The following is a 20,243-nucleotide window of genomic DNA, read 5'->3' as shown; positions in this document are numbered from 1 at the left end:
TTTCAACTCTCTAGAGACAGCAGGAGCGGTAGAGATACTCTGAATGATCGGCTATGAAAAGCCAACTGACATTTACTCCTGAGGTGCTGACCTGTTGCACCCTCTACAACCACTGTGATTATTATTATTTGACCCTGCTGGTCATCTATGAACATTTGAACATCTTGGCCATGTTCTGTTATAATTTCCACCCGGCACAGCCAGAAGAGGACTGGCCACCCCTCATAGCCTGGTTCCTCTCTAGGTTTCTTCCTAGGTTCTGGCCTTTCTAGGGAGTTTTTCCTAGCCACCGTGCAATTGTTTTACTAAAGGAGAATTTTAATACTTAAACAAAGTGTCTGTGTTTCCTTTCTACTATCAATATATTTAAGTTTGATAATTATATAGACCTGATCATCTGTTGAAGAAATTGACCATCAACACAACACAACTGATTGGCTCAAACACATTAAGAAGGAAAGAAATTCCACAAATTAACTTTTAACAAAGTACAACTGTTAATTGAAATGCATTCCAGGTAACTACCTCATGATGCTGGTTGAGAGAATGCCAAGAGTGTGAAAAGCTGTCATCAAGGCAAATGGTGGCTACGACATTGAAGAATCTCAAATATAAAATATATTTTGAGTTGTTTAACACTTTTTTGGTTACTACATGATTCCATATGTGTTATTTAATAGTTTTGATGTCTTCACTATTATTCTACAATGTAGAAAATAGTATCAATAAAGAAAAACCCTGGAATGAGTAGGTGTGTCCAAACTTTTGACTGGTACTGTACATAGGTTTTGTCCAACCACAAATCAACAATAGGTTTCAAGGTTTTGGTTTATCAATCAGGAACCAATATTGAACTGACATCTCTATACCTTCAGGATAGGTGCTCCTCACAATCTAAATGTAGGTTTGTGAATATAGTCAATCAACCAATATGTTTTATATACTAACTAGAGTGGTCTTCTTTTTAACTGTGTGGATGAAAAAGTTAGCCATACTACTGTTGTAATCAGAATGGATGTGGGTGGAGAACTTTGTGTAGATATATGACTCCGCACGACAGAAAAGATAAAACCAAAAATGCAATTTTGAGAAACTTAAGTTTTTCATTTATTTTCAAACACTTGATGGCATGTCACTCCAAATGGCGTGTCATTTAAACCAATAAAGGCAAACAAACTTTTCATGGAAAAGCTTTTTTCTTTACAAAACCTTTTGTGGAATACACAAAAGTTCTTTGTGAAAGGTGTATCTTCGAAGTTACAATGAACTTTTTAACATATTCTTTGAACATTGAATACTGTATTATCAATGACATTGATTTGACATAATCCTAACATGATTTACATTTAGTGTAGATCCATTGGATCCATTTGTGTGATAATATAGCTACATCATCAAATTGATACATTTTATCATTCAGTGACAATTCATTGTAAAGAGTTTGACAAATTCTAACAAACAGGTAGTTAGATACAAACAAGTAGCAACTCAATATGGGTTAGAAATACAATACAAGTATGTTATTACAATAATTTAACTCTGTACTGTCAAACGATAAAATAAAATAAGAGAAACACTGTTATTAAATCAGTGTACATTTTCAAATACATAGTATGTATCCATTCCAGACCAATCTGAATCATTTCATAGAATCCTTCCTTTCAAAGGAATACTGGCGAAACATGCCCTTTCTTCATCTGGATGAAGACTTATGACATAGCATCTCTTGCCAAATGCAGAAGAAGTAGACCTCCTTCACTCTGAACACCACTGTCCATGCCTGTCAAAACATAAACTGGCCTGTCTAATTCCGTTTGTCTGACATGAAAAGGTCTGAAGTGTTGCCTGAAGTAGATTATTCTGAAGTGGAGGCCCTGGTTGCTCCTCCAGGGCCTCCAGAGTGGATGGGAGATGGGTCTCAGCACACCCTTGGTGGTGGCCTGGTGGACTGGGGAGCCCAGCGGGGAGAGGGACCTGGGAGCCTGGCTATGTTGGCTGGATGTCTGCAGGCTGTGGAAGTGGCTCAGCAGCCTGCTGTGGGACTGTGTCTTCACCTCACACTGCAACAGGAAGCTGACAGCCTCCTGCACACAGTGAGAGTAGCCCCCATTGGCTGCCACGGTGGAGGAACTTCCTGCTTGCTGCTGTCGGCTCAGGAAATAGACGGTCATCTCCAAGATGTCAGCCTTCTCCTGCTTGGAGTCAGGCTTCTGCAGGAGGAACTCGGGACCCAGGAGGGACTTGAGCTGCTCAATGCTGGTGTTGATGCGATCCCTGCGCATCTTCTCCACAGCTGGCTTCTTTACCTGCACAAAGAGAAAACAAGGAACAGTTTAGTCAACTTGCCATGTATAATTAACAGCAATAGAATAAGATTGAAATGTACTGTATGTATGTATTCAAAGCATTTGTTTACCTTAGTAAGTGAGAGGAGCTGCTCAGAGTAGGTAATCTGTCTAGTCATTGTTGGTGCCATGGCTGTGGCAGTAGTAGTTCTGTTGAGCTGAAGTCTCAGTAAAGAGCCAATTGGATATGTGCCGTCTTCCCTCTGGTTCTCCCTCCTATTTATACTCCTAAATCTCCATATGAATGTGTGGGTCTTGGGCTTGTTGGAGTTTCTCACAGCCTGGAGCCAATGGGAGGGCTGGGAGGGGCATTGCGAGATCCCGGGCTGCCACATGCTCAATGAAGTGTTTATTGTTGGGAGGACAAAGAGTGTGCCTCTAGGGAGCAGGTTGATAGAGCACACAAAAAACTATACATACCTTGGCCTAAACATCAGCTCCACAGGTAACTTCCACAAAGCTGTGAACGATCTGAGAGACAAGGCAAGAAGGGCATTCTATGCCATCAAAACGAACATACAATTTGACATGCCAATTAGGATCTCGCTAAAAATGCTTGAATCAGTTATAGAACCCATTGCCCTTTATGATTGTGAGGTCACCAACCAAGAATTCACAAAATGGGACAAACACCAAATTGAGACTCTGCATACAGAATTCTGCAAAAATATCCTCAGTGTACAATGTAAAACACCAAATAATGCATGCAGAGCAGAATTAGGCCGACACCCACTAAATATCAAAATCTAGAAAAGAGACGATAAATTCTACAAGCACCTAAAAGGAAGCGATTTCCAAACCTTCCATAACAAAGCCATCACCAACAGAGAGATGAACCTAGAGAAGAGTCCCCTAAGCAAGCTGGTCCTGGGGCTCTGTTCACAAACACAAACAGACCCCACAGAGCCCAGAACAGCAACACTGTTAGACCCCAAAAAATCATGAGAAAACAAAATGATAATTACTTGACACATTGGAATGAATGAACAAAAAAACAGAGCAAACTAAAATGCTATTTGGTCCTAAACAAAGTTTACACGGTGGCAGAATACCTGACCACTGTGAGCATAGCCTTGCTATTGAGAAAGGCCTCCGTAGGCAAACCTGGCTCTCAAGAGAAGACAGGCTATGTGCACACTGCCTATAAAATGAGGTGGAAACTGAGCTGCACTTCCTAACCTCCTGCCAAATGTATGACCATTTAAGAGAGAGATATTTCCCTCAGATTACACAGATCCACAAAGAATTCGAAAACAAACCCGATTTTGATAAACTCCCATATCTACTGAAGGTGAAATACCACAGTGTGCCAATCACAGCAGCAAGATATGTGACCTGTTGCCACAAGAAAAGGGCAACCAGTGAAGAACAAACACCATTGTAAATACCACCCCTATTTATGTTTATTTATTTTCCCTTTTGTACTTTAACCATTTGCACATCGTTACAACCCTGTATGACATTTGTAACGTCTTTATTCTTTTGGAACTTCTGTGAGTGTAATGTTTACTGTTCATTTTTATTGTTTATTTCACTTTTGTATATTATCTACTTCACTTGCTTTGGCAATGTTAACATATGTTTCCCATGCCAATAAAGCCCCTTGAATTGAATTGAATAGATGGGGAGGGAGAGGAAGGCTGGGAGGGACAGGCACGGAAATGGAGGGGAGTGTTACGGCTCTCGTCGAAAGGATTGGACCAAAGCGCAGCGTGGAAAGTGTTCATGATTTATTTGATCAAAAACACTCAAACAAAATAACAAAGCAAAAACGCACAGTTCTGTCAGGTACAGACACGAAACAGAAAACAAGATCCCACAAAACCCAAAAGGAAAATGACAACTTATATATGATCCCCAATCAGAGACAACGATAGACAGCTGCCTCTGATTGGGAACCATACTCAGCCAAAAACACAAAGAAATAGAAAACATAGATTTCCCCACCCGAGTCACACCCTGACCATAGAGAATAATAAGGATCTCTAAGGTCAGGGCGTGACAGGGAGGGAGGGGGGCTGACATGGTGTCGTTATGGATCTGGGAAAGTGGGGACCCCAGAGGAAGGAGTTTGCTCATCTTCTGCCATGATCACAGAATAAAGTGAGCACAAAGTGTTTCGGCACGGGGCACACATACAGTAGGTGTGAGACTGAGAGATCTGGGGCAGGGGTGTGAGTCTAACAGCACATGGAGCTACTGTGTTATCCACTAGCTTCACGGAACAGGTTGTTTCCAATAGCCTAACTTGTTCATATTAATGAGGATATGTTCATATCCATGAGCTATTCAAAATCCTTGGGTCTTTGGTGTAATGTCATGTAAAGATGTAATGATGGGGCAACATTTATCTATCGCTCCAGTGTTAATTTGCTAAATTGTAATTACTTCGCTACTATGGACTATTTACTGCCTTACCTCCTCATGCCATTTGCACACACTGTATATAGACTTTTTTTCTATTGTGTTATTGGCTGTACGTTTGTTTATTCCATGTGTAACTGTGTTGTTGTTTGTGTCGCTCTGCTTTGCTTTATCTTGGCCAGGTCGCAGTTGTAAATGAGAACTTGTTCTCAACTGGCCTACCTGGTTAAATAAAAATGAAATAAAGGTGAAAAAATTCAAATTGACTTTGGTGTGGTCTGTATATTTGTCAGGTAGTAGATTTCTGTGAGTTATAAACATTGCACAGTTGTTGCAGTTACTGCCATGAAAAGTCTTCACTTCAACCCGTTAACATGTAACATATAACATGGCTGCATGGGCAGTATTGAGTAGCTTGGATGAAAGGTGCACAGAGGTGCCCATAGTAAACTGCCTGCTCCTCAGTCCCAGTTGCTAATATATGCATATTATTATTCATATTGGATAGAAAACACTCTGAAGTTTCTAAAACTGTTTGAATGATGTCTGTGAGTAAAACAGAACTCATATGGCAGGCAAAACCTGAGAAAAAATCCAAACAGGAAGTGGGAACTCTTGAGGCTGGTCGATTTTTAACCAAGATCCTATTGAATTTACAGCGAGATATGGATGAGTTTGCACTTCCTACGGCTTACACTAGATGTCAACAGTCTGTAGAACCTTGTCCGATGCCTCTACTGTGAAGGGGTGCCGAATGAGAGGGGAATTAGTCAGGTCTGCCATGACCTGACCATGCTCTAACCATGCGCGTTCACATGAGAGGGATTTCTGTTCCATCGCTCATCTGAAATCAATGTAATTCTCCGGTTGGAACGTTATTCCAGATTTATGTTAAAAACATTCTAAAGATTGATTCAATACATTGTTTGACATGTTTCTACTGACTGTTACGGAAGTTTTGGACATTTCGTCAGCTTTAGTGAACGCGCTTCCTGACGTTGGATTTGTTTTCCAAACACGCTAACAAAAATAGCTATTTGGACATAAATTATGGACATTACCGAACAAAACGAACATTTCTTGTGGAAGTGGGAGTCCTGGGAGTGCATTCCGACGAAGATCAGCAAAGGTAAGTGAAGATTTATACTGCTTTTTATGAGTTTTGTTGACTGCACAATTTGGCGGGTAACTGTATGGCTTGCTTTCGTGGCTGAACGCTGTTTTCAGATTATTGAATATTGTGTTTTGCCGTAAAGCTTTTTGAAATTTGACACAGCGGTTGCATTAAGAACAAGTGTATATTTAATTCTATGTAAAACATGTATCTTTCATCTGTAACGGCTTTCGTTGGTGGAAGGAGAGGAGGACCAAAATGCAGCGTGGTACGTATCCATAATATCATTTAATCGAGAATTAATACAAAATACAAAAAGAACAAGAGAATAAATGAAAACCGACACAGTCCCGTATGTTGCAAACACTGAAACGGGAAACAACTACCCACAACCCATAGTGGGAAAACAGGCTACCTAAGTATGATTCTCAATCAGAGACAACGATTGACACCTGCCTCTGATTGAGAACCATACCAGGCCAAACACATAGAAATATAACATACAGAACAAAACATAGAAAAACAACATAGAATGCCCACCCCAACTCACGCCCTGACCAAACTAAAATAAAGACATAAAAAAGGAACTAAGGCCAGAACGTGACATCATCAAAGTTTATGATGAGTATTTATGTTATTTGACGTGGCTCTCTGCAATTTCTCCGGATATTTTGGAGGCATTTCTGAACATGGCGCCAATGTAAACTGAGGTTTTTGGATATAAATATTAACTTCATCGAACAAAAAATATATGTATTGTGTAACATGAAGTCCTATGAGTGTCATCTGATGATGATCATCAAAGGTTAGTGATTCATTTTATCTCTATTTCTGCTTTTTGTGACTCCTGTCTTTGGCTGGAAAAATTACTGTGTTTGTCTGTGATTTTGCGGTGACCTAACATAATCGGCTGTGGTGCTTTCGCTGAAAAGCCTATTTGAAATCGGACACTTTGGTGGGATTAACAACAAGATTACCTTTAAAATGGTATAAGATACATGTATGTGTAACTCTGTGTTGTTGTCTGTTCACACTGCTGTGCTTTATCTTGGTCAGGTCGCAGTTGTAAATGAGAACTTGTTCTCAACTAGCCTACCTGGTTAAATAAAGGTGAAAAAAAAATGAAAAAAAAAAATGTTTGAGGAATTTTAATTATGAGATTTCTGTTGTTTGAATTTGGCGCCCTGCACTTTCACTGGCTGTTGTCATATCGATCCCATTAACGAGATTGCAGCCATAAGAAGTTTTAATATATCCAAAATTGAGTTTTGGAAAGCTCCACATGTAGATATGGACTGTTACTCTTTTAGCACACTTTCACATCTACTGATAGAAATGCAGGCACCACAACCTTTAGACACACACACACACACAGCTGCCCGTCCTGCTTGCCGCTGGCTGCGTCCCAGTCACCAGCTCCCTTCCTGCCCAAGTGGAACGTGAGAGCTGCCATGGTCCTGAGTTTCCCACACTTCAGTGTTAATGACACTGGGGCGGACACACAAAGGAAGTGTGCCTCGTCACACAAAGCTCAAGTGACCAAGGCCCTTCTACTCCCTCCTCCCTCCTGCCCAGCCACAGTGCAGTCAACAAGGCTCTCACAAGGCTTTCACAGGCACACCATCTGGACAGATGGGACACTATAATCACCCAATTGGCCACGTGAGACCTGCTCAGGGAGATGAAATAGAAAGCGTGAGAATGTAGGAAAAGGGCATTTAAATAGTCAAACTTCAAAGTCTTTTAAATATTATAATGACTTTTTGACTAAATATATGAAAATACAAGATAAAAAAACATTTTGTATTATACTATTACCACCTAATCAAATAGTCAATACAAATTACTAATACCAATACCACCATTATTACAATTGTAATAGCACTACAATGTCAATTTGTATTCAATTATTTAGTTTATATGATGCAATGAAATGGATCTTATTTAAGCACTCTAGCAATGCTCACAGTAAAGGAATTTGTAGTGAAAATGTCTTTCTCTGCCATGGACACTTGATGCTTAACATCTCCACTGAACATGTGAAATGTCCACAGACAGAGGATGTACTCCATGTTCTCACCACGCTCCCACCACGTATCAGTTGTAGTCAATGCTCATTGGTTAGTTCCCATCCATAACACATCACGCTACGAATGGGAGGGGGGAGGCGGGCATTTTTAAGTGCACCTCCCACCTGTTCATTTGGATCAGGGCCATTGTATTTAATTAATTCAAGCAATTCGTGCACTTTCTATTGTCACGAGGGCCTCGTGATTGCCAGAAATACTATGAGAAGCTGCATCACATTAAAGCGTAGTGAGAGCTGATATAAAGGGAAAGGAAAATGAGGTTAAAATCAGAGACATTGCACACTGAAAGCACACGGAGTCATTCTCATTTCAAAGCAGGCAATATACAAAGACCTTAAAGCACATCCAACATGAGGGACCACATCAAATGGACCATATTGAACTGATGAGGATGTCTTTCAATTAAGCTTATGGGAGCTATATATTGTAGGGCTATTTAACTCATGTTTCCTTTCTCTGCTCCCATAGGGGTATAGTTATGATCCTTGAGAGAAAATATACTGATAGGGTGGAGAAGCTTCGCACAGCACTTGAGAGCCAACTCCACAACAGGGTCTCCAACACAGACTCCTTCTTCTCAGTCAGGAGGCCCCTGCTCTTCCACAACAACTACTCAAAGTACTCCAGAGATACTCTATGACTGTCTCCATTACCTGCTGAAGATATTGCCCCACTGTTGATCCAGTGTGGATCTCCATGGAAACACCAAGACCAGCAGTGGGACTGAGCATGGTAACACTGAGCAGTTTCTGTACCCTATGCAAAGTTACTCTCACATCAAATCTATCGTCATCTCCACACACCTGGAAGAGCTAAAGATTATTATTTAATTTTTTTTAATGTAAAATTTATTTAACTATTATTTGGATTATTTCAATTGATATGTACTATTTTGCAACTGAAATGATTGGGATATTTTTTTAACAATATGTGTATATATTTCCATATATACAGTGGGGAGAACAAGTATTTGATACACTGCCGATTTTGCAGGTTTTCCTACTTACAAAGCATGTAGAGGTCTGTAATTTTTATCATAGGTACACTTCAACTGTGAGAGACGGAATCTAAAACAAAAATCCAGAAAATCACATTGTATGATTTTTAAGTAATTAATTAGCATTTTATTGCATGACATAAGTATTTGATACATCAGAAAAGCAGAACTTAATATTTGGTACAGAAACCTTTGTTTGCAATTACAGAGATCATACGTTTCCTGTAGTTCTTGACTAGGTTTGCACACACTGCAGCAGGGATTTTGGCCCACTCCTCCCTACAGATCTTCTCCAGATCCTTCAGGTTTCGGGGCTGTCGCTGGGCAATACGGACTTTCAGCTCCCTCCAAAGATTTTCTATTGGGTTCAGGTCTGGAGACTGGCTAGGCCACTCCAGGACCTTGAGATGCTTCTTACGGAGCCACTCCTTAGTTGCCATGGCTGTGTGCTTCGTGTCGTTGTCATGCTGGAAGACCCAGCCACGACCCATCTTCAATGCTCTTACTGAGGGAAGGAGGTTGTTGGCCAAGATCTCGCGATACATGGCCCCATCCATCCTCCCCTCAATACGGTGCAGTCGTCCTGTCCCCTTTGCAGAAAAGCATCCCCAAAGAATGATGTTTCCACCTCCATGCTTCACGGTTGGGATGGTGTTCTTGGGGTTGTACTCATACTTCTTCTTCCTCCAAACACGGCGAGTGGAGTTAGACCAAAAAGCTCTATTTTTGTCTCATCAGACCACATGACCTTCTCCCATTCCTCCTCTGGATCATCCAGATGGTCATTGGCAAACTTCAGACAGGCCTGGACATGCACTGGCTTAAGCAGGGGGACCTTGCGTGCGCTGCAGGATTTTAATCCATGACGGCGTAGTGTGTTACTAATGGTTTTCTTTGAGACTGTGGTCCCAGCTCTCTTCAGGTCATTGACCAGGTCCTGCCGTGTAGTTCTGGGCTGATCCCTCACCTTCCTCATGATCATTGATGCCCCACGAGGTGAAATCTTGCATGGAGCCCCAGACCGAGGGTGATTGACCGTCATCTTGAACTTCTTCCATTTTCTAATAATTGCGCCAACAGTTGTTTCCTTCTCACCAAGCTGCTTGCCTATTGTCCTGTAGCCCATCCCAGCCTTGTGCAGGTCTACAATTTTATCCCTGATGTCCTTACACAGCTCTCTGGTCTTGGCCATTGTGGAGAGGTTGGAATCTGTTTGATTGTGTGTGGACAGGTGTCTTTTATACAGGTAACGAGTTCAAACAGGTGCAGTTAATACAGGTAATGAGTGGAGAACAGGAGGGCTTCTTAAAGAAAAACTAACAGGTCTGTGAGAGCCGGAATTCTTACTGGTTGGTAGGTGATCAAATACTTATGTCATGCAATAAAATGCAAATTAATTATTTAAAAATCATACAATGTGATTTTCTGGATTTTTGTTTTAGATTCCGTCTCTCACAGTTGAAGTGTACCTATGATAAAAATTACAGACCTCTACATGCTTTGTAAGTAGGAAAACCTGCAAAATCGGCAGTGTATCAAATACTTGTTCTCCCCACTGTATATATTTTTTAAACAATAGATTCAAAGTTAATGGTCTTTTGTAAAGACAGATTTTAATCTATGCTGTATGTATATGCCGTTCATTGTATGCCATTTTGTTTTAATATTTTTTGCTGAGATGGTCACTTGAAGACTACTCTCTGAGGAAAGAGTTATTACTGAAAGCCATATTCCTGCATGTATACAAAGGAACAATATGTTGAAATAAGTATAGGTTATGGTAGAGCTATGGTGGGCTCCCGAGTGCCGCAGCGGTCTAAGGCACTGCATCTTAGTGCTAGAGGCGTCCCTACAGACCCTGGTTTGATTCTAGGTTGTGTCACAATCGGCCATGATTGGGAGTCCCATAGGGCGTCGCACAATTGGCCCAGCATTGTCTGGGTTAGGGTTCGGCCGGGGTACAGTAGGCCGTCATTGTAACGATCTTCTTCATCTGAGGAACAGGAAAGATCGGACCAAAACGCAGCGTGGTAAGTGTCCATGTTCATTTATTATAACTGAACACGAAAATACAAAATAACAAAGTGAATGTAAGAAACGAAAATCGAAACAGTCCTGAAAGGTGCAAACACAAAACAACTACCCACAAACACCAGGTGGAAAAAGGCTACCTAAGGATGGTTCTCAATCAGAGACAACGATAGACAGCTGCCTCTGATTGGGAACCATACCAGGCCAAACACATAGAAAAGAAAACATAGAAAAAAAACATAGAATGCCCACCCCAACTCACGCCCTGACCAAACCAAAATAGAGACATAAAAAAGGAACTAAGGTCAGGGCGTGACAGTCATTGTAAATAAGACTTTGTTCTTAACTGACTTGCCTAGTTAAATAAAGCTTAAATAAAAGAGCCTCGTGGTAGGCTACATCACAAGGGAAATCATATTTTTGATATGCAAAAATTTTGTTGTAAAAAAACTGATGATGTCTACTTTTTTGATAATTTTTTGGGGTCAATTTCTGCACTATTGCCTACTAAATAACTTGACAACTTAAAATATTTTAAATCCACCAAAAATGACCTCAACATCTATGGATCATGATTTCTTCAATAAGTGTTTCCCTAATAACCGGTAGTACATAATAGCTCTCAATTTTCAGCTCTACCAGCCCACCAGTCTTTGCATATGTCCATGTGTAGCGGGTTTCTTATGTACAACAGGAAAACCAAGAAATGAATAGCGACACCACGGCTGTCTTTTAGGCTTTTATGTTGATCTGCAATAGTATTGTGAAAAGACAGGACAGGAACACATGTCTCCAATGCACCATCTGACAAGTTGTTCTACACAGGAGCATGAAGAAAGGTAAAACACATATCCTGTCTCACATCCCCAATACATTGCTAGGTGCTTTCAGTGTTGACAGTACCAAAATACAACAACTCATGTACAAAAACATTGCAACATAAACAAGTTACAACGTGAAATCGCCTCTATTCCATTCAAACCGTAGAGGACCAAACTACATCTCCCATAATGCAACGCTAGCACCAGTCGGCAGCTCAGCTAACCGTCTGCATCACAGAAAGGCATGCTAGCTAGCAACAACAGCACTTTTAGCACTCTGTAAACTATATTAATAACAATAAAACTCTGAAACATGTTTCAATAATCTCACACTCCCTTATAACAATATCTACAGCATTAACCTTGGGATGTTTTATTTATTTCACGTTATGGACTTCTACAAAGGAGTAATCTGCAACACATATCTTTCTCTCTCAGTGTTTTCTCGGACTGATGAGAACGGGAGCTATGGGTAGTACCAGGGTGTTAGTAGGTGACACAAGCACCCAGATGAAATAAAATACATTTAATGAAACAAAACCGAAGATGTTAACATCATCCAGCTACTGTAGCTGCCTACCTAACATCAACAGGCAGCACCAGTAGCGCAACAATTAAAAATAGACACCAAAAGTAAAGTTGCTGGCGATCATAGCGATCTGACTCCCCCCTTCTGTCTGAACTTGGAATATTTCCTGTGCGCGGGCTTTGGCCACTGACCCTCAACCTGGTTGTTCTGTTGTGCGTTGTGTACTATTCTAATAATTTGAAGTTTGATGGAATAACCATTTTAACTCTACTACACATGTAACCTATTCATCCAAGCAGGCACAAATTCAACCCAACACACACACACACACAAACACACACTGTTTGCATATTGCTAGTAGCCAAAACAAGCAAATGAGAGATGTAATGTTTTTCTGTCTATTATTTTATGTGAATGATACTCAGTCTTATCTGGGTAATAAATGCAATGTTTGCTTTGTACAGTACATTTTGAATAATGAAACAATTTGGTTTCCACAGGCTGTTGAGTAACAAAACTTGTTCCCATTCACAAAATTTAAGCAGAAGTCTAATTTGTCTGTTGGACTGACCACTACTATTTATTGAATTTGTTTCCTGTGAACAGTATGGTAAGTTCCTGACATATGAGATATCTCAGTCTGTGCTATGTCCTCTGCTAGACAGCCTAAGCATTACTAAAAACAAATTCCCCTCCATCTAAAAAAAGTGATGCCTGGTCAATTTTTTTTGTGTAGACCTCAAGTAGAGAGAGGTTTGATTATATGGCTTTATAGCCCCATCTACAGTCAAGAAACCTGGCAGTGTGGTGCCAGGATGACAACCTCTCCCTCAACGTGATCAAGACAAAGGAGATGATCATGGACTACAAGAAAAGGAGGGCAGAGCACGCCCCCATTCTCATCGAAGGGGCTGTAGCGGAGCAGGTTGAGAGCTTCAAGTTCCTTGGTGTCCACATCACCAACTAACTACCATGGTCCAAACACACCAAGACAGCCGTGAAGAAGTTACGGCAATGCCTATTCCCCCTCAAGAGACTGAAAAGATTTGGCATTGGTCCTCAGATCCTCAAAAAGTTATACAGCTACACGATCGAGAGCATCCTGACTGCTTGCATCACCGCCTGGTATGGCAACTGCTCGGCCTCCGATCGCGAGGCACTACAGAGGGTAGTGCGTATGGCCCAGTACATCACTTGGGGCCAAGCTTCCTGCCACCCAGGACCTCTATACAAGGCGGCGTGAGAGGAAGGCCCTAAAAATTGCCAAAGACTCCAGCCACCCTAGTCATAGACTGATCTCTCTGCTACCGCACGGCAAGTGGTACCGGAGCGCCAAGTCTAGGTCCAAAAGGCTTCTTAAACCTCTTAAGGATTTTCGCCTAAAATGACCAAATCTAACTGCCTGTAGCTCAGGACCTGAAGCAAGGATATGCATATTCTTGAAAGGAAAGGAAACACCATGAAGTTTGTGGAAATGTGAAATTAATGTAGGAGAATATAACACATTAGATCTGGTAAAAGATAATACCAAGAAAAAAACATGTGTATTTGTTTTTTTGTACCATCATCTTTGAAATGCAAGAGAAAGGCCATAATTATTCCAGCCAAGGTGCCATTTAGATTTTGGCCACTAGATGGCAGCAGTGTATGTGCAAAGTTCTAGACTGATCCAATGAACCATTGCATATCTGTTCAAAATGTTGTATCTAAACTGCCCAAATGTGACTAATTGTTTTATTAATGCATTTTAAAGTTCATAATTGTGAACTCTCCTCAAACAATAGCATGGTATTCTTTCACTGTAATAGCTACTGTAAATTGGAGAGTGCAGTTAGATTAACAAGAATTTAAGCTTTCTGCCCATATCAGATATGTCTTTGTCCTGGGACCCAATCCCGTGGAGGTTAACAGCTTCTACCCCCAAGCCATAAGACTCCTGAATAGCTAATAAAATGGCTACACGGACTATTTTCGTTGCTGCTACTCTCTGTTAATTATCTATGTGTAACAGTATAACTTTAGTACGTCCCCTCGCCCCGACCTCGGGCGCGAACCAGGGACCCTCTGCACACATCAACAACGGTCGCCCACGAAGCATCGTTACCCATCGCTCCACAAAGGCCACGGCCCTTGCAGAGCAAGGTGCAACACTACTTCTAGGTTTCAGAGCAAGTGACGTAACTGATTGAAACGCTAGTAGCGCGTACCCGCTAACTAGCTAGCCATTTCACATCCGTTACACTCACCCCCCTTTCAACCTCCTCCTTTTCCGCAGCAACCAGTGATCCGGGTCAACAGCATCAATGTAACAGTATAACTTTAGTACGTCCCCTCGCCCCGACCTCGGGCGCGAACCAGGGACCCTCTGCACACATCAACAACGGTCGCCCACGAAGCATCGTTACCCATCGCTCCACAAAGGCCACGGCCCTTGCAGAGCAAGGTGCAACACTACTTCTAGGTTTCAGAGCAAGTGACGTAACTGATTGAAACGCTAGTAGCGCGTACCCGCTAACTAGCTAGCCATTTCACATCCGTTACATATGCATATTCACTTTACCTCTACCTACATGTACAGTACCAATCAAAAGTTTGGACACACCTACTTATTTAAGGATTTTTCTTTATTTTACTATTTTCTACATTGTAGTGTGCAAAACTGTCATCAAGGCAAAGGGTGGCTACTTTGAAAAATCGAAAATATATTTTGATTTGTTTAACACTTTTTTGGTTACTACATGATTCCATGTGGGTTATTTCATACTGTTGATGTCTTCACTATTATTCAACAATGTAGAAAATAGTACAAATAAAGAAAACCTCTAGAATGAGTAGGTGTGTCCAAACTTTTGACTGGTACTGTCCATAGTACCTCAATTACCTCGACTAATCTGTGCCCCCGCACATTGACCCTGTATATAGCATCGTTACTGTTATTTTCTTTATTATTATTATATATATATTTTTTAACTTCAGTTTATTTTAGTAAATACATGTATTTTTCTTAAAACTGCATTGTTGGTTAAGGGCTTGTAAGTAAGCATTTCACTATAAGGTCTACAACTGTTGTATTCGGCGCATGTGACAAATACAATCTGATTTGTTCATCTGCGCAGCGTCACCCCCTGGAACTGAGCCAAGATTAATGAAGAAATTCTGTGATTGTGGAAAACTCGCGAGAGCCCATAGGGAGTAACGTCACTTCATCATGGCAGGCAATAAGTTGGCATTAGAGGGAAAAATAAGTATAATAAGCTTTCTTTTAGGTCTTGGTGTTGTTATAATTCCCCTTATTAGAACATTCGCTGGACATCTTGACTGGGTATTCGACTATCTCACTGGAGTGAGGGGGAAAATAGCTATTGCGGTGTACATCGCTGTTCTCAATGGCTTCTTGCTAATCATATATAAGGGACCTCTATATAAGGTAAGCGCTACAGTAGTAGCTAGCTAGCTGGCTAACGTCTGAAATAAGATTTATGTTGTATTTGCCCATCCAAAACGTCAGTCAGCTAGCTAGGCTTAATCTAAATGATCAGTTATATTAATTGGCGCGCTTCTTTCTGACAATGTATTGTGCTAACGTTAGCTGGCTAATCCTATTAGCTGAATTGGATTGAGACAGCTGTCACCTTGATTGCCTAAAGTAGAACCTAATTTAACGATAAGCTAGATAACACTATTGAAGTTAAGTGGGCCATGCCTAAGGTTATGTTATTGTCTTAGCTGTTGATTTGGAGCCAGCTTTGTAGTTTCACAAGTTCAAGTTAGAAAGGTTATCGAAGCATGCTCTTTTCTCCCAGGTTGCTGTGCGAGCCTGCTTCCTTGGTTTTACTTTTGGGTGTGGCTTGATCATAAGCTTTTCTCAAACTACATGGACACACTTTGGCTGGTAAGCATCCAACACCTGTACTTTCTCTGTCACACACAAAACTAACTGATGTTAGTTCGATACCTGTTTATGCATAGTTCTCAGTCAATTAATGTATTTGCAGGTACATGTGTTCCATGTCTTTCTTCCACTACTCTGAGTACTTGGTGACGGCCATCATTAACCCCCGCAGCCTGTCTCTGGACTCGTTCCTGCTCAACCACAGTGTGGAGTACACCGTGGCTGCTGTCTCCTCATGGGTGGAGTTCACTATAGAGAAGCTCTCTGTCCCAGGTCTTGCCTCATACCACACTTGTGCTCAATGGTTGCGTTCCAGCCTGACTACATTGCTGGTATTGCATTGCATCAACCAATGGTTGCGTACCACGTCATTCTGCGCAGGCAGGCACCTGCAATGTAGGCTCAATCCCAATACCCCCGTTAGCCCTCCCCTTCGTTTTTGAGTGTCCCTCATGTGGGGGTGAGTGGCACTCGAAAATGGAGCAACTAGTGGTAGGGAGATTAGGCCTAGGGAATGGGACATCACTACATCACTCGCGTCGATGACATGGATGTCGATTTAAGGGAGCCCCCCGCACCTCTGATTCAGAGGGGTTGGGTTAAATGCGGAAAGACACATTTGTTGTACAACTGGCTCGGTATCCACCTTTCCCTTTTCCCTTTCACTCGCGCATGTCAGATACTGCCAACAGATACCACACAATTAATTGACGATGAGCCAGTACTGGCTGCAGTAATAGCTTTTCTTATATTTCTCATGCAACAAATACATACTTACCATACGAGCATCAAATGAAAAACAACGTGCCTGTAATGTACCCATCCTCTGGCTGTGGTTCAATGTGGAGTAGTACTGAAGCAGGACTTTAATTCCATAGCAGTTTGACATGTAACAGTTGCGTTCCCTTCACCCAGTCCTTAACAGTGGAGGCATTGTAGCTAGAACAATTAAAATCACTGTTCTGAACAAATTTTTTAAATAATTTTTTACCAAATGTGTAAGGGTCCATACACCGATAGGCTACACATCCATAGCATACTGGTCTTTTTATCCTCCACTATACAATAAGGAAGAAAATAGTTAGCTACAGCTACGTTACCTCCATTGGCAAATATCTTCAGTCTCTGTTATGTAACTAGCTACAATTACAAGTGATTGAAGTATTATTTTTTTTTTAATGAACAGGAAGGCAAGCTTACAAAATTGTACATAAAATTTGCAGTAGATGCTTTCGTTAGCTAGATTCTTTACATACATTGGGTTTCACAGATGACAGCCTGGTTTGCTCAGGAGTCCCTACAACATGAATTACAATTCATACAAATGTAAAACGCCTGTATAGAAAGCTAAATGTATAGCTAGTTGGCTAATGTTAGCTAGTTGTTGCTAGCTTGTTAAATAGTGATTTTTGTAAATTAACTTTATGATCAAGAAATGTGCATTATAATTGTTCTCTACATTAACTAACATATTCATCTTAACTGTAAATACTTTGCATGATTCGTTGTGAAGTTATAATGAATTACATTTCCTTCCATCCTAGTATTTTTGTCAGCCATCTTCCTGAAGCACCTTTAGAGTCTTGGGTTGCAGGACTTTATGGTAGTTTTAATAAAAACTCGATAGGAAGTCTGCATGTAGATTTTTTTCATTTGGAGGGCTGAAAAGGCACTACCCCTCGCTCGAAGTTGAATTGGAACACCACTCCGACTCAATGTGGCTCGCGGGATGGTGCAAAATGGAGGGGAGGGCTAGGGGGTATTGGGATTGAGACGTAGTCAGCCTGGAACGCAGCCAATAACTTCATGTCTCAGTTGAAATGACATGTTGTCACAGGAGGAGTAAAATGTCTCAATTGGCTGTGAACTTTTCCCCTCTGTCTCAGAGCTGAAGCAGCTGAGCTGGCTCAGCCTGGTGGGCCTGTTGATGGTGCTGTGTGGGGACTTCCTTCGTAAGTCTGCCATGCTGACGGCTGGCTCTAACTTTAACCACATCGTCCAGAACGAGAAGGCCCAGAGCCACGTGCTGGTCACCGATGGGGTCTACGCCTTCTTCAGACACCCGTCCTACGTGGGCTGGTTCTACTGGAGCATTGGCACACAGGTACATGCCTAAAATGTGAAAGTTACTAGAATTGTATTTCTTAAAAATGTTACAATCAAGCCCACTCCACTGATTTCACTTTTCCGTGTCCAATGTTCCAGGTGATGCTGTGCAACCCTGTCTGCATCGCAGGCTATACCATGGCCAGCTGGCGCTTCTTCCGTGAACGGATTGAGGAGGAGGAGGTCTCTCTCCTCCATTTCTTTGGAGAGGACTACCTGGAATACAAGAAGAAGGTGGGCACCGGCCTGCCCTTTATTTCAGGCATCCGCATCAACAGCTCCTAGGTGTGAGAGATGGGGTCCTGGATGTATGAACATGGCAGACAGACAGGCACTGTGAGGGGCAGCCCCTGTCAGCATACTGTGGATTAGCACTTGTGGTCGCCCGCCCTGGGGGGGGGGTCTAGAGCTCACGGAGACTGACACCTATGAGCGTGGTAAAGGGCTCCCCAAAAACCTGGGTAGACGGACTCACTCAAAAATAAACGACACCCCCCAATGTTGTATATCTATTGCACACATCCAACCGCCTCTTTGGTTTGGTTAGTTTGACTACTAGGGATGTTTTTTTTTTTTTTTTTCATCTTCATCTCCAATGTCTCCCTTTTCTGTGTTTTCCATAGGGAGGAGTTGAGTTTCTTCAGTGGATGCTGAATGGATTTTTAGCTTGTGTTACTGAATCAAAGTGCTGTAATGAGCCTGGTCGAGTGTCTGCTATTCCTTGTTTGTCTGGCTTATCACTAAGTCATCATTAGTCTCTCAGCGTTTACAACAATAGTTTTACACAAGATTAGGGATGCACAATTTCATCTGCCCCCGTACATATTCTTTCCCAGTAGGTAAATCTGCGCTAAGAAGCATTTATTTCTGTTTGGCTGTTGTACATTTACAAAAATTTCCTAAAATGGTGGCAAAGTGGTTGCTTGCAACATGGTCTTTGCCCCATAAGTTAATGAACTTTTCATAAATTATAAAATGCCTTTTGATGGTAATCAAATGTCAAAATATGCCATGAGAAAATATTGGTTATAGGTTACAGCCCAGAATTTCTATAATGATGCATCCTTACCCAAAATGATTAATTTACCGGTTCAGGGAACAAAACTGTAAAATAACATTTTTAATGAACAGAAACTGAATCGGGAACGAAAGCGATCCATACTGTTCCGGAACAGAACTGTTATTTTAAAAGCATGCAAACCGGTTAATAAGATTATTTTACGTTCTAGACATTTTTTTTCTAGTCCCACAAAAGAAACGCAACAAAGCGCATGTGCAAAGCCCTCACTCTGTCACTCAAACTTATTCCAGCGTCTGCCTGCAAACTGAAAATCTTTGCCTGTGCATGTTTAGGCTACCTGCCCCTCCCCCATCTGAAGCATAGGCTACTGTACTGACCTTAGAAGTGTGAGAAGATAGGGAGAGATCTTTTTAATTAGCTAGAGAAGCGTGGATCAACTTTTTCAATGCTAGTTAAGGATACTATAGGCCTAGTTGAGTTTCAGATTGGATTTATTAACTACAAAAAAGTAAGATGTGTGTTTAATTCTGGTGCTGCTCTTTACACACAAGCTTGTTAGCTAGCTATCTCAAAGGACATTTGAAGCCTCTCCTAGGTATAATTCTGTGAACCTAATTCAGATAATGCATGTCTTAGAGGGCCAGCGCTTCAAGCCTGCTCCTCAAACCTCTCGCTCTCTCCCCACCCGTAAAATTTCAGTAGCATCTTGCGCCATAGCCTACACTGGTCTGTCCATCAGGCATGTAAACAACTAGCACGCATGTAAACAACTAGCTTGCCTGCTCTATCCGCACTGATTGCTGAAGTCATTTTAATGAGCTAAATGGTAAAAAAAAAAAAAAATTAAAAGGGTTTCACAGGTTTCAAACCGGTTCAGAACTTTATTTTGCTGTTCGAAACAGTGGAATAGAATGAAAAAAGAAAAAAAAAGTG

The 20,243-nt window shown here is 41.4% G+C and overlaps 2 protein-coding genes across 2 annotated transcripts; one reads left to right on the top strand and one right to left on the bottom strand.

Moving 5' to 3' along the window:
* Positions 1–1,080: 1,080 nt before the first annotated feature.
* On the bottom strand, positions 1,081–2,534 carry LOC139557001 (transcription factor HES-5-like). The gene is made up of 2 exons (XM_071371255.1): positions 2,417–2,534; positions 1,081–2,306 (listed from the first exon to the last, which is right to left on the bottom strand). The coding sequence occupies exons 1-2, from the start codon at positions 2,474–2,476 to the stop codon at positions 1,710–1,712; spliced, it is 657 nt and encodes a 218-aa protein (XP_071227356.1). The 5' UTR covers positions 2,477–2,534; the 3' UTR covers positions 1,081–1,709.
* Positions 2,535–15,372: 12,838 nt separating this feature from the next.
* On the top strand, positions 15,373–20,159 carry LOC139557000 (protein-S-isoprenylcysteine O-methyltransferase-like). The gene is made up of 5 exons (XM_071371253.1): positions 15,373–15,718; positions 16,095–16,183; positions 16,287–16,456; positions 18,070–18,287; positions 18,389–20,159. The coding sequence occupies exons 1-5, from the start codon at positions 15,500–15,502 to the stop codon at positions 18,572–18,574; spliced, it is 882 nt and encodes a 293-aa protein (XP_071227354.1). The 5' UTR covers positions 15,373–15,499; the 3' UTR covers positions 18,575–20,159.
* The last annotated feature ends 84 nt before the right edge of the window (positions 20,160–20,243 follow it).

Source organism: Salvelinus alpinus, chromosome 28 (genome assembly GCF_045679555.1).
Source record: "Salvelinus alpinus chromosome 28, SLU_Salpinus.1, whole genome shotgun sequence".
NCBI lineage: Eukaryota > Metazoa > Chordata > Actinopteri > Salmoniformes > Salmonidae > Salvelinus > Salvelinus alpinus.
The sequence above is the reverse complement of the archived record's forward strand: the minus strand, read 5'-3'. Positions and strand labels throughout refer to the sequence as shown.

What these genes read in the sequence shown, in the direction of transcription:
- LOC139557000 (XM_071371253.1), top strand. Translation starts at nt 15,500, where the DNA reads ATGGCAGGCAATAAGTTGGCATTAGAGGGAAAAATAAGTATAATAAGC. An exon ending in ATAAGGGACCTCTATATAAG is followed by an intron (nt 15,719 to 16,094) that starts GTAAGCGCTACA and finishes CTTTTCTCCCAG; the next exon opens with GTTGCTGTGCGAGCCTGCTT. An exon ending in ACTGGAGCATTGGCACACAG is followed by an intron (nt 18,288 to 18,388) that starts GTACATGCCTAA and finishes CCAATGTTCCAG; the next exon opens with GTGATGCTGTGCAACCCTGT.
- LOC139557001 (XM_071371255.1), bottom strand. Translation starts at nt 2,476, where the DNA reads ATGGCACCAACAATGACTAGACAGATTACCTACTCTGAGCAGCTCCTC. An exon ending in AGCTCCTCTCACTTACTAAG is followed by an intron (nt 2,307 to 2,416) that starts GTAAACAAATGC and finishes CTCTTTGTGCAG; the next exon opens with GTAAAGAAGCCAGCTGTGGA.